At 35.3% G+C, this 14,854-nt stretch overlaps 1 protein-coding gene across 1 annotated transcript; it reads right to left on the bottom strand.

The window, feature by feature from the left end:
* Nucleotides 1-5,880: 5,880 nt before the first annotated feature.
* LOC145105820 (uncharacterized) lies at nt 5,881-12,737 on the bottom strand. Its single transcript, XM_079042900.1, has 15 exons — nt 12,491-12,737; nt 11,486-12,427; nt 10,600-10,655; nt 10,542-10,551; nt 10,307-10,431; nt 8,664-10,222; nt 8,259-8,596; nt 7,468-8,157; nt 7,311-7,398; nt 6,781-6,903; nt 6,633-6,737; nt 6,480-6,536; nt 6,266-6,399; nt 6,092-6,173; nt 5,881-6,013 (listed from the first exon to the last, which is right to left on the bottom strand). The coding sequence occupies exons 1-15, from the start codon at nt 12,735-12,737 to the stop codon at nt 5,881-5,883; spliced, it is 4,689 nt and encodes a 1,562-aa protein (XP_078899026.1).
* Nucleotides 12,738-14,854: the final 2,117 nt, after the last annotated feature.

Below are 14,854 nucleotides of genomic sequence, written 5' to 3'. Positions count from 1 at the left end.
TCTTCTTCAACTAAGTACTCTACCTTACTCTAACAAGTAAGCCACTCAGCCTTTTCACAACCAAATAACCTATTTCACTATCCCAATCTTGTATGTTAAAGTCGGCTTAACACACAATGGAACTTCCATAAAGATGTGATAGAAGTCAATCATCACTTAGTATTATTAAATACTAAGTCTGAGCATCCTGTATAATGTTACTACTCGAACTACATACTACATCACAAAGTCTTGGCCTATTGAGTCTAAAAAACTTCATTAGACTTTCCTTTGATCTTCATTTAATTATTCTAAATCTTGTACCACATTAATTTCGATACTGTCGAAGTATTTATCACCAGCTTCGTTTCTTCCGACTCTATAAACAATCACTGCTTCAATCTGGACAGCGGTGGAACAACTTAATGGATTTGTATCAACACGTTTATCTCACCCAAACGTGTTTCAAACGCACATCTTTCTTCCAAAGATGTTATTATTTCATCAAACATACTTTAAATGTATAATACCACTCTATTGGTATTAATACATTATTTACGATAATATTTTATATTTATTATTTTACGATATCCCGCAATCGTTTATTTATAAACTTATCGATGTCAACTATCATAAGTCTCTTTATCACTTCGAAAAGTTTCATGTAAATTCTAATACAGAAATTCTTAGAATTCTAAACATAAAATTTTCTCTTCAAAATCAAGGTCGGCAACAGACCGTAAACTTTCTTAAATAATAGGAATAAGGCAAACCACCTAAGGTATGCTATATTCATTTATCATTTAGCACATATTAGAATATAAGGCATATCTCCTCTTAATATTCTAGTGCTTGTGTCCATTTGGTATCCAACCTAAAGTATACCAGATACATATTTTATCATCACTTAACAATTTATGTTTAAATCTAGAAATTCTCAAAATTCCTAGTTCATATAAACTAATTCTCTAAAATTTTTGAAGTGACTTAATATCGAAGAATACTAGGGTTTATCACTACCCAATACGCCACTTAAGTGTTTCCTATGGTTTGTATCCATATATTTACAATGATTCCAGTTCGTATATTGAACTTCCAATAGTTTAAGTATAAATACCAATCCATGGAATTTAGTTCACTTAAACCACTGCTTTGATACCATGATTAAAAGGAACCCCTTTCTAAACTTTCATATTTCTGAAAGACCCAAACTTTCATACTGGACAACTGTTACTCCAAAACATGCTACATGCATATTTATAAAACATTATCTTACATTGATAAAGTGATTACAATAGATTGGATACAAACCGACTATGTTTTAATATTTTACATAACTACCCGGGATATTGTAAATTTATACAAACATAAACCAAAATACAAAAGTAATATTACAACTATTCTAAACCTTCCAACAGTATAAGACTATATTGGTTACTTATTCCCTGTAAATTTGTTAAACATTGAGAGGGTAAGCGGTGAAGCTTAGTGAGTTCAATAATAGATACAATATAACGTTATGCCATATATATACTTCAATATGGCAGAAGCAAAGAGGAACAAGGAACAACAAAGGCATATGTGAATCATGTGACCAACTTTCCATATCAATCAATGATTTGATTCAAAGATATACAATCAACGAGCCATAACAATTTCCATACTTGATAATCATCAATAACACTTTGGCCCAAATGGCACAGAAGACATACACTTTCTGATTTAAACATTTCGGTAGATTACATGTTTTCACGCCCTGTCTAACCATCTGCCAATGCCACAGAATAGAATTCATTCTCTTACGGAGACATGCTCTACATGGCCAGAGGCTACGTACGCCCTGTCTAACCTTATGCCAATGCCATAGAATAGAGTCATTCACTTACTGGGAGACATGCTCTACATGGCCAGAGGCTACATACCAGCACCACCGTGAATCTGAGTTCTTAAACTGATCACATGGTCAAAAGTATAGCTTTGCTATCATAAATAGCAGAAATAAAAATAACACGGGAAAATAACCCGGAATAATAACACTGAAAAGCACATAGCACATATAACACATAACATACAATTGTTCATATATATTAAACTCACCGTGAAATAACTGGGGGTTAAAATAGTAATTTGGGCAGCACTTCGGCTCTAAATATGACTTTCTTCGTTGAAAACCGGGAGTTTTCTTGAAAACCGGGCTCTGCGAAGGTAGAGCTTCGAAACCGAAAAGATAAATTTTTCGGGCTTCTCGGGAATCTCGGGGCGTGTTTCGGGTGCTAAAAATGATATCGGGGCTTCGGGGGATGTCGAGATAGTAAAAATATTGAAAAGGGGGGTGAAAGTGACAAATTTCTCAAAATACCCGGGAAGGCTCACATGGCTCCTATTTATAGGGGAGGAGGTCCGAAGGCTTGGATCCGAGGCTAGGAAGCGAGAGGCACGTATGCGAGGCTCGGACCAGCTGGCAGTAGGGCGAGGCTCGGAAGGACACCTGCGAGCTTCAGATTGGTCGGATGACGCGACAACTCTTCGGTTCGGGCCAGCACTTCGGACCAATCAGCGGGTGACACGCGTACTTGGGTCCAATCAGCAGCGAACACATGTCTGACACGTGTAAGCCTCGCATGCGAGGGTGACGTGTCCAAAGATGACTCATGCGAAATTTCTCGAAAATTGTGCCAAATCTTGTAAAATCCATAACTTTCTCATAGGAGCTCCGTTTTTTACGTTCTTTATATGCACCCGTAGAGAAAATTATGCTCTACAACTTTCGTTTAGACTTCGTCGGAAAATTTTGACTTCATTTTTATATTATTATTTTTAACAGACAGGGACTGGTAAATCCGTTAAAAATTCATAACTTCTTCATCCGACGTCCGTTTTCGTCAGACTTTTTACCGTTGTACTGCTAATGACGAGACCTTCGATTCTCGTTTAGGTTGTGTCGGCTAAAAATCACTCGATCTAAAATTCGAGTTTTTAGTTGTCTACTGCTCAGCTGAAACTTAGAAAAATCATAACTTCCTCATACGAAGTCAGATTTTGGCGTTCTTTTTATCGAACTTCTCGGTTTAACGAATACTACGACTTTCATTTAGATCACTAAGGCTAAAAAGTAGTTTATCAAAAACTCACTTTTTACGTCATTCGGCGCCGAGCCGGTTTTGTCGCGGATCTTCGATTGGTCATAACTTCTTCGTTATAACTCGGATTTTGACGAGGTTTTCGCCTACATGTTTCTAACGAGATTATCTACAACTTTTAAAAATAAAATTTTATTTATTTCAAATTTTATATTTTCGCTAAATTTCACTATTTGGCTTTTAATTGGAATCTCATAAGACTTCCAATATTTATGAGTGATTCTAAACATAGTTTTACTTCATTTCTAGTAAAAACTATCTGTTAGAACTCAACACTCAATTTCACATAATATTTCATAATATTATTAACTTTTCAAATTACATAACACGATTTCAAAACGTATATGTTACATAAATTTAGTGGATAAAATTGTAAAAATAATGGGTTCAAGTGGAATGATTACGGTGCGGTAATTGACGCCGACTTAGGTAGGTAAACAGGTTGAAGCTGGCAAGTGAAACGTCATCTACGTCAGCGGTATTGATGACCGCATTAAGTGTAGGAAGGTAATGCGTTATGGAGGGCAATCTGGCTTCTATAAGATCCGTAAAGGAATTAGCCTTTATTCCAGATATCTCCTTTTTTGTACACATTGCTTTCGAACGTCAGTGCTACAAATCGAGCAGGAAGAAACATGGAGCCGCAGCAAATGGAAAAGATTATGAAATTTCTAATCAAGCAAGCGGAAGAGGAGGTAACTGCATTGGCAAATGTTGAAAACGATTTCTTTGTGAACCAGCAAACAAAAGCCGAAATACAGGCATATATGAATCAGGGACCTATGTATCTTAACTATCTGCGGATGGAGAAGCTACTCATTGATAACACATATGAAGCATCGAAAGCTATCCAAACCATCTATAAGCTAAAGAGGGAAGCAGAGATGAGAATGGAGGAACTGAGGAAGGAGCTGAAGAAACTATCAGAGGATGATCGACCTTATATGGATTAAGGTGATAGTTTTATGGAGGTAGTTGTTATGGTGTTTTGTTTTAGAAAGTGAATGGTCTTTTGGGGTTGTAAATGGGTATGGTCGTATGCTGTCTGTTTTGGAAATGGTGTTTCTTTGGTTTTTGGTTTCCTGTGTATTGGTAATAGGTTGGCAACCGTATTTGTCGTGGTCATATGTAATGTAATGCTTTTATGTTTTAAGGAAAGGAAGTGATAATTAGTAGTTTACATCTACTCTTTATAGATTAAGGATATTTGTGTGAAATGTGTTTTGTTTTGGTGTTTATGGACTTTTTGTCTTTATTGAATTTAGCATGAAGAATTGGATAATGCTGATTCTGTTGTACGTTTATTGTTGTAGTTTCATTTAGAGTAATGTTGGAAAATGGGTTGAATGGAGTTTGGACTGTGTTGTTAGCTTCCAATATTGAGATCATGTAACTGTAAGTGTGTAAGTTGGGCCCCCCTCTTTGTATCATTAATATTATATACTTTCTGTCAATAGTAGCATGTTTTGGTTATGAGTTCAAGTAATTATTGGATTTTAGGGTATTGCAGGTTTATATCCTGTCAAATCTAACAAACCAAGATAGATTCTTATTTAACGAAAAGCAGAAAAAAAAAACGTTTTGTCTTTCTGAGGATGTGGATGTGTTGTGTGGTAAGAATATAAAGAACGAAAAAAAAGCTACCAAAAGCAGTAAAAGTGGTATTGTAGTAAAATAGCATTGGAATAGGTAAACTTTTCTAAATTATTTATGTACATATTGGTGATACATTTATAGGGAATAGGTATTTTAGCTGGGTCCACAATTATGGTTCTAGTAGACTGATTTCTATCTATTCAAGTCATACATAAGTGGTACATTTCATAAAGCTTATAGCATCCAAAGTTGCATAGTTAAAATTTTGGTACAAAGTGTTATGTTATTTACATACAAAAGCAGTGAAAGTGTTTATGGAACATCTGATACTAACTACAAACAGATGGGACACATTCATGACAAACAAAATAAGAGATGATGCCATCTATTTTTTGCGGCTTCGCTTTGTGTCCGTTGATGGTGTTGGCTCATCTGTATCCAATAGAGAGGATGTGTTAGAAAACATAAAGGTATAATAGGTAATAATTTGGTTTATGTGTATACCACTGGTGTTATATAACAGAGTACGTGCGCTGCGTGTGACGGACATTGTAGATTCAGGTGTGTTTTGTTGCATTGTTGCCCTTGTTGTGGGGACCTGTGCTGGAGTTGTTGGAACATTTGTTTGCAATATAGAATTCAAGCTTTCAATGTCTACAATTATGAAACGTAAATTGTCCCGAGCTGATGCCTTTAGGATTTGAATTGACATGTTCTTTGTTTACCCTTTCTGCTGAGTAATAAAAGGTGGAAGCGTTTTCCTGTCGATGGTGTTGTTGTTTGCTATAAGATTTTGAAGGGTAGAGTTGAGCAGTTTCTGACATGAGGTGTTGGATATGATTGCTGATATTGTGTCCGTCGTGTCACTTAGTGTTAGGCTGAATTTGTGTCTGTTTTTAAAATACGTCTATTAGCTTATAGTATACAACATAAACGGTTTTAATGTAGATTGAAGTGTACTTACGAAAACGTTGGGTTTTCAATGACAGAGTGTGCACTGCAGTACCATTGTGGGCCCCGTTTGTGAATGAGATCTATACAAGTGGGACATATAACTTGATACCAATTGTCTTGAAATTGAATATCCATGATTGATGATTTGATCAAAAAGGTTTTATTCTGCAACCAGATGGTTTTACTGTTAGGGTATTGATTTTTGTCAGTATTATTCAATGAAATTAGATAGGAAGATGTCATGTAACATAACCAGTAAGTCTGATCGTTTTCTTGTTTTGATATCCTGCCATGTAATTGGTATTCCAGATGGAATAGAAATTGGTCTTTGTGGTCCACGGAAACTGAAATCAGATAGTCATTTTGTTAACAATAGTTTTATTCAAGAAATCTGATGGTTACAGATGAGAAATGCGTCGTACATATCAAGTATTGATGTTGTTTCTGGTATTTCTGGATTTATGTATACGTGGGTGGCAGGGGATGATCCATGGCGCAATGTTCCTAGGATTAAAAACAGGATTATATTCATTAATAAGAATTATTATAGCATGGTAGTAATTTTTTTTGTAACTTTCAGATTGGAAGTGCCATACCTGCAGAAGTGGAAGCTTTTAGGTTTGTAACAGCAACAACTGTAATCGCAGGCAGCGGCATGAGTAGATCGCGGTTGAATTTTGTTGGGACTGTGATGCATTCATTCCATAGGTCTATTGGAAGTTCATTGCAACTACATGTTTAATGTATGATGTTATTACTTGATGGAAGTGTAATGTATACTTAATATATGTTCCATGATATTGCAGTTACATGCTGTCTGTTAGGAGGAGGAAAACATATGGCTCATCATTTTGTCTTCTGCAGTCTCTGATTTTTATAGAACACCAATAAAATCTAAAAAAGTAATTAATGTTATTATGTGAGTAATATGTATGATGTAGAATGAAACAGGGATCTATATACCTGGATAGTAAGGTGGTTTTTCTCCAAGTTCCATGAGATGCGATTTTGTCACAAACCGGAACCAGTGTTTTGGTATTGTCATTGTATCTGGAAGTGGCTTGATCACTGAAATGAGACCAACCTCAATGTAGAAATCATTCTCTAGTACCTTCTAGTGCCTATCAAGTTCAAGACAGCTATATTCGGAGATCGTGTAGCAATCGAATAATTTGAATACTGATTCAATATAAGCCTGACTGGTACGTTGTCCAAGAATTTGTATTGCATCTCCCTATAGAATTAATTAAGTATTAAAGTATAGCCATAATAACTGTTTTTTGTATCTTTATGTTTTGTGTATATATTTTGTACACTTACAAATCTGTCAACAGCTAAGTACCATGTCTCGTATCGACGGTTATCGTTCTTCCATTTGCGGATGATTCTTACTTATAAAGGAGCTCCAACACCTTCGCACTTCAGATCAGATATACTACACATGACTACTGTGTCTTCACTGTTAGGAAAACAGGGATTAATTGAGGTAAAAGTGTTAGGTATTACATATAGTATGCATCGAGGCTTGTTTGGAAAATAATTACAGCTATGTAACTAATAGTGATATGAAAGTTATATTTTAGGTTATTATGGGTATTATGGACCTGTTTGTGGATTACATTGCGTAGCAGATCTTTGTACACAATGTTTTTTGTCTCTGTGGGTATCAGATGTTCATTTCTTTCTATAATAATTTTTATAGATGCAGGTGATGTTGCTCTGGAGAAAGCTACATATTATTGTCAATGTGCAAAAATTCGTTGAGATAGATAAACACCAATTTTTTTTAATGACTGACCATGGCCTTTATTGATTGTTATTGCATAACAGATTTTGACTGGAAACTGTTTTCGTGAAAAACTGAATGGCAAATCGGATGGTATGTGTATGAATTTTATGCGAGGAATGTATACACGTGTTCCGATATAAGTTCCAGTCATTATAGAAGCTTCGATTATGGTTGGGAGAAGCTGTGAAACAATCAACCGAGTACCATTACATAATCCCTTCTTTTGATTTATGTTTCTCAATAACATAATCGGTGTTCCTTGTTTCAAGTGAAGTGCATGAGGTGGGATTCCTGGAAATATTAATTCATTTAGGTACTCTGTGGGATATAGGCCTTCTAGATCAGACATGTGTTTTCCATTTGGCTGCATTGAATCTGTACTGTTATATACTAAACCGGAAGTTGTGATAGTTTTTAGGATCATGTTGTTTATCTTATCTGCCACTTCATTTGTTGGACAAGCAATTGCCCTTTCTGAAAGGTCTTTGGCAGTTGGGTTGGTGAGTATACAATCTCCATACACAAACTGTATAAGATCTTGTAACACATTTGGTCCAGGTGGGATCAACATTGATTCTGGAATTTGAACCCAAGATGTATTGTCCGGATCATCTGTATCTGGACATCCAAGCAAACCATCTCCAATGTTGAGAAGCCAACTGGCAAAATCTGTTGTTGATATTGTGTGTGTCTCGGCATCTGTATTTGAAAGTAAACACATATTTTCCGTAAGCATTCTAACTTCAAAAAGAGGCCATATATATATGATTTTGGTAATGTAAGCGCCGTTATCTCAGAACGTGTGCTTTTTAGGACAACTGGAAGTGTTTGTCGAAAGTCACCACCAAGGAGGACAGAAATACCACCAAATGGTTTTTCCTTACATTCTAAAACATCTCGTAGTAACCTGGCGAGAAATTCAAAACATCTTCTGCCACTCATTGGTGCTTCATCCCATACAATAAGTGATGTATGACACATGAGATCACCTAACATTGTTCTCTTTTTTATATCACAGGATTTTTTGTTTCTCAGGTCTATTGGAATCTTAAATCTTGAATGTGCGGTTGTTCCAGATGGAAGTAGTAATGATGCGATTCCAGATGCAGCAACAGCTAGAACCACTTTCCTAATTGATCTAAGATAAGAAAGAATCGTAGTCCATAGAAAACTTTTTTCCTGTGCCACCGTGACCACAGACAAACATCAATATATGTTTCTTATCTTCAATGCACCCAATAACTGTTTGATAGATTGACATCTGCTGTGCATTTAATTGTGGCAGAAATTGATTAAGTGCTTTGTGTAGTTCTTCTCTATTGTAAGCCATTTCTTCAAGTAACAGTCGATTATCAATCACAGCAAGGATATCAGATGATGGCATCAGTAAATCAAAATCATGTAATGATCTTGAAGGGACGGAAGAACGAAGCGTATCCTCTAAACTGTGAAGCAACTGTTGTGTTGTGAGATCATCCTTGAAAGACAAAGACCTATCCATTATTCTGGTTTTCATTTTGTACAGATAATCATCACACATCTTTTCATGTGCCACTTCCCATAAGAGGCGTGGATTACTTACTTCACAAAAAAGCAGCAGGTGACAGAAAAGGGATTGCAGTTGTACTGAAGTCGCCCAGACTGAAGCTTCAATGAATGCGTTCATCCACTCGGTGTCATCTCCAATTATTCCTAATGCATTGCACGCACTTCTGTAGATTGGATGGACAATGTTGGAAACGGTAAGTAGATCTTCAAATGATTTGCAACCCTTCTGATGAGAAAGTAGCATTCTCAGATAAAACAGTTCACCAGACGATGGATGAACAAAGACAACCCGGCCAACCATTTTTGATGAGTCATCAGGCCTACGTTCCCACGATTTAGAAGGAGCATCCCATTTGTAATAATTTAGATAGTCAACATATATCACATCATGACCAGACACATCTATTGCATTGCTCTCAAACCATGCAAGAAGGGTTGTTCTAGAAGCATTTGGGTTGGACAAAACTTCTTGTATTGTGCTCTCTTCGTTAAACACAATATGATGTGTGTTTTCTGTATGAACGGATAGAATCTGAACAGGTGGGTGCCGGTGATGTATGTGAAAATCAAGAATACGCCATGCCGCCTCATGTGGACAGATGTATCTTCCATCTATGAAATTCTGAATTTCATTTACAAAAGAGGATTCCTTTTCTTTTCCATCCGCTTTATTATTTGTCACAACACTTGGGCCACCTCTATCTTCTGTTTCATTTTTTTGTAGTGCATATCTAACACGATCTGCTCCTTTAGAAATGTACTTGAAGAGATACTTTATCATCATGTTCCATCCACAGTACTCAACGTTAATATGTGCATCAAACCGAGAACATAACCTTTTGTTATAGGGTACGATATACCCATTATCTATGGGAATCCTACGTGGTGTTATGTGTTTTGTTGCTGAAGAGCGCTTGTAACGCACATAACCATCAGTATCAAAGAATGTAGATTCGAGAAACAGCTTTGGAAAATGTTTCTTACATTTGTCATCCTTCATACATGGAGCTTTTTCATTTAGTGGACCACATGGACCATGAATCATGCACGCAGTAATTGTTCTATACAACGCAGGTTCCGCAACCGGATCTGGTAATTCAGCAGTTATATATCTATCTACATCTTCAGCGTGCCGTATTTTAGATGAACTATTTACCCATAACAACGAATGACAATGTGGAAGACCTCTCTTTTGAAACTCAATCGTATACAAAATCTGTCAACATAATTATACTTGTTAAATTTTAAAAAATGCACTTTGTTTTATGGTAGTGATATGTACGTCAAATTTAGGATGTACGAAATACAGGAACATGGAAGATAAGAATAAAATAATGTAATTTAATATGGATGGAAAAATAGAATTGCAAGAATCTGAGATGACATGAAAATACAAATTACTTATCCACTTTAAGAAAAAAGAACCTATATTTGTAAACCATTCAATTTAAAAACAAATGAGGATAAGGGAATCTAATTGAATACAAATGCAAGGATACAATTATCACATTGTTACATGACATATGTATACAAACCATTTAAATACTGAAAAGAAAAAAACATATGAAAATGGTAAACCATTTAAATGAAAACAGATGATAATGCAAGAAAACAGGCAGCTGTAGATGAAAGACGATAGACTCCTGTATCTTCATTCCAATTATTTGTAACATGTATATTTTATATGTTGCACGCTGTTTTTATAGTTACAGAACTGCCTACAAAAATGATTGATTAAAATGCCCGTAGATACTAATTTTATAGGTACAAAATTTTTATGCAAACATTTTTTTACCAAACTCGCCCTGCTTAGCGTCTATATAGTTAAAAATATAGATTTTAAGATTTTTGGATGAAAATGCCCCTGCATACCCTTCTTAAAAAAAATTTGATTTTAAGAACTTTGTACCAAATTGCCTCTACATGCTACTTTTATACTTAAAAAAAATTATGTTAACAGTTTTGGAGTAAAACACCCCTGCATAATCTTTCTATAGCTAACAAAGTTTCAACCTAACAATTTCCAATGACACAACAGTGGCATACAATTATACAAAATTTTTATGCAAACATTTTTTTACCAAACTGGCGCTGCATAGCGTCTATATAGTTAAAAATATAGATTTTAAGATTTTTGGACGAAAATGCCCCTGCATACCCTTCTTAAAAAAAATTTGATTTTAAGAACTTTGTACCAAATTGCCTCTACATGCTACTTTTATACTTAAAAAAATGATGTTAACAGTTTTGGAGTAAAACGCCCCTGCATAATCTTTCTATATCTAACAAAGTTTCAACCTAACAATTTCCAATGACACAACAGTGGCATACAATTATATTCGTCTCGTTTAGGTGTCACATTAAAGAGTAAGGAAAAAGTAAAATAATCATGAAAATTGAATAGCTGATAAGATATTTGAATAAAAAATAAGCTCAACTAAGAATAGATTGCAAGTCATAGACAAAGGAAATAATATACATGCATCAACATCACCGAAAGTCTTGTCTCGTTTCAAGAAGTCCACAAAAGCATGAACCTTCAGTTTAAAAACCCTTGCAATGATATCTGCCTTGCTATTTGGATCCTTCTCGTGATATCTATCCATGTATCGTCTTAGCTCGGGCCATTTTACATTGCATGTGAAAGTTATGAAATATTGTGGGTTACCATAAACTCTACATATGGCCAGTGCGTCCTGATAGTGACTATACATGTACCGGGGACCTCCTGTAAAAGAGGTTGGTAAAAAAACTTGTTTGCCTACAAACCGACCCTCCCTGTCCCCCTTTGAAAGCGCATCATATAGCCCACTAACATACTCAGAACGAAGACTGTCCTGATGTTTAGAAATGTAGTCCAACCATGCAGCCTCAATACAAGTATATGCATCCACGAGATACTGTTGAAACAAGCGGGAGGCATTTAAAATTGGACACCATATTCCCTGTCGAGCATGGATCTGATATGCATAGTACATGTTAACTGTGAGGTTCCGAGCATTAACACCAACTTCATTTCTCAATTTCAACCGTGGAGACCAACCATCTTCACCATATGGAAACAAAATTGGATATTGCAGGGGCATGTAACAGGGATGAAGCTTGCTAATACGTTGTGGACGACCAGAATTAGAATGGACTACAATATCATAGGCAGTGCAATTACTGTCATCACCACTAACAATGCAACCTAACGATCCCGGTGAAGGGAGATCATATCTGCGATCCGGAACATTACTGAACAAACGAACGGAATAACAACTTATATTTTGCTGCTCTGCAATATCTTTTGTAGTTTTGAATGTTCGTACATATTCATTGTTCTGAGAAAAAAACGAAACCAGAAACAACACTATACTTGCGTCCAGATTTGGTTTCCTTGGACCATCAAAAACCCTCAACCTGTTATCGACTTCATTTTCTGTGTCAAATAAGTAAAGCTGAAGAAACTATGGTCCTTTCTGAGGGTCTGGACACAGGGAACCAATTTTATGACTAATTTGTCTGGAAATCTTAAACACAAAAGGCCATCGACTATCATTGACATCATCATCAACATCTGCTCCAAAAGATGTCATAGAGAACATACTATTATAAGCTCTAATGTCCCGTAAAAATGGGTCGTTAGCAAAAAGGGCCATAAATTCATCCGACATTCTAGAAGGATAGGGAAGAACAACCGAACCACTTCTACAACAACGATGATATCTCGGATGCTGAGGAGTAGACATTTTCAAATATCTTTCTCCAAGCCAGAAAAAAGCACCACAATAATCGCACACTGCGTCACAGTCGCCACAGTCTACATATTCAGGGAGAGCACGTAAACCATCCGTCCGTCGATACAACTGACGGCGAACATTTCTACCGTCATTTCTACCGTCAGTAACAGGAGGCGAACTGGAAGAGGAAGCAACATCACCTCAAGGACGAATCTTGCGAGGACCCATATCCACACAAATTAAAGCAAAAAAAACCCCAAATACAATAACAAAAAGAAGAAGAACAAACGAACCAAAAGTAAATAAGCAGAAGGAGCCCTTACCTGAAATGAGAAGCAGAGACGGAAGCTAATAATCGGGAACAACTACCGGAGATAGCGAGGCAGAATGGATATACATGGAAAACAGTAAGCACCATGCATGATGAGAAACACGTGTATAGATTATAACAAAATGTACAAAAAAAGCCCAATACTATTAGTTTCCAACATAAAAAATCGTTGGCCACAATGAAAGGGCCATTTTTTCCAAAAAAACAGAAGTTTACTATTCATCTTTTAACACAACTTTAATATATATATATATATATATATATATATATATATATATATATATATATATATATATATATATATATAATAATATGAGATCTGTCATTTGATATTCATAAATCCATTAGGAAAGTAATTTCGTACACCCATGTTTGATAATGCTTATCATTTATTTAAAATACTTTGAATGTTTTATAATAAATTAGTGTAAGAATTATTAATTTAAATTTACTAAAAAGAATATATATATTTTTTAATAACATATATTTACCAATATTTTACTTATAACTGTGCAACGTGTGGAATATTGTCCAGTTATTTCCATAATTCTTGCATTAAAGAACTATGGTTTGATGTACTTTTAAGAACAGTACACAACATTTGTTAAATGTTATGTAAGTAATATGTTAAACATTGTATTATTTGAAATAGCAAAAATTGGAAAATGAAAAACGACAAAAAAGTAAATATGTAAACATGTTTTCTATATTAAAATGGAAAATGAAACTCATGTAGTTTTAAACAAACGTCTTTTTTTTATATTTTCTAGTAAAAACAGAAAATGAAAACTCCACTTATTTTTTACTAAATGTTTTCCAAATAAACTGAAAACAATTTTGCAGAATCAAACACACTTTATCCTTGCACAGAATACTTATCCACAACCAAACACACTTTATCCTTTCCCAAAATGCATATCCATTGTTTATCCTTTCACATAATACATATCCACAACCAAACACACTTTATCCTTTCCCGGAATGCATATCCATAGTCGTTTTAACCATACTCCCCATGTTTGAAGATCTTTATTAAACAATTGTAATCTTTTTCTATGTTTTATGCTCCTTACTTTAGGGCACAATTTGTTTTTATAATTTTTTATCACTCTTTTTTATACCACACTATTGCTACGTGGTCTTCTAGATGTGTGATAGCTAGTTATATGAAACTTTTTCTAATGTGTACTCTGGATGTCACATTGCAAAAGGAAGATAAGAACTAGGTTAGAAAGCTATACCTAGGGATAGACCTCAATATTGCTCTTTGATGCCTAAGTTAGATGTAGATTGAGGCTATAAGTAAAATTGCTTGACTTTTGGAAGTGCTCCCTGCTCGTTGTGCATTTAGAGACATTTTATACATACAAGTCGATCCGGGTTGTTGTTTTTCTAACAGGGTATCACATTTGTCCAAGAGTTGCAAGGGTATTACCCTTCAATATAATAAATTTTCCTTTTCCATGTTTCCCATGATATTGCCTAAGAATCTTTACAGATGATTTATTCGGTTATTTTATTGCTACCTGGTTAGCCGAGTTGATGTATATTGTCGGACTGTTGCTTATTTGGGCTCTATCATCTATGGCTTGACTACTTTATCATTAATGGTCTGTCTTGGTGTGTGGGATGATACCCATATACCATTAAGCCCTCCAACCTAATTGTTAAATACGGTTTCCAAATCGTTTTTAATTATTGAGCTTAAATGTGGCTTTTATTGCCAAGGGTATAAACTTGTCAGATGCCGCTGTCATGCGCTTGAGCATTCGCGTAGCCGCCTATTTCCTTCATT

The sequence above is a fragment of the Lactuca virosa genome, chromosome 4, assembly GCF_052849685.1.
Source record: "Lactuca virosa cultivar CGN04683 chromosome 4, Lactuca_virosa_CGN04683_v6, whole genome shotgun sequence".
NCBI classification, from domain to species: Eukaryota; Viridiplantae; Streptophyta; class Magnoliopsida; order Asterales; family Asteraceae; genus Lactuca; species Lactuca virosa.
This window is presented reverse-complemented; position numbering and strand designations above follow the sequence as displayed.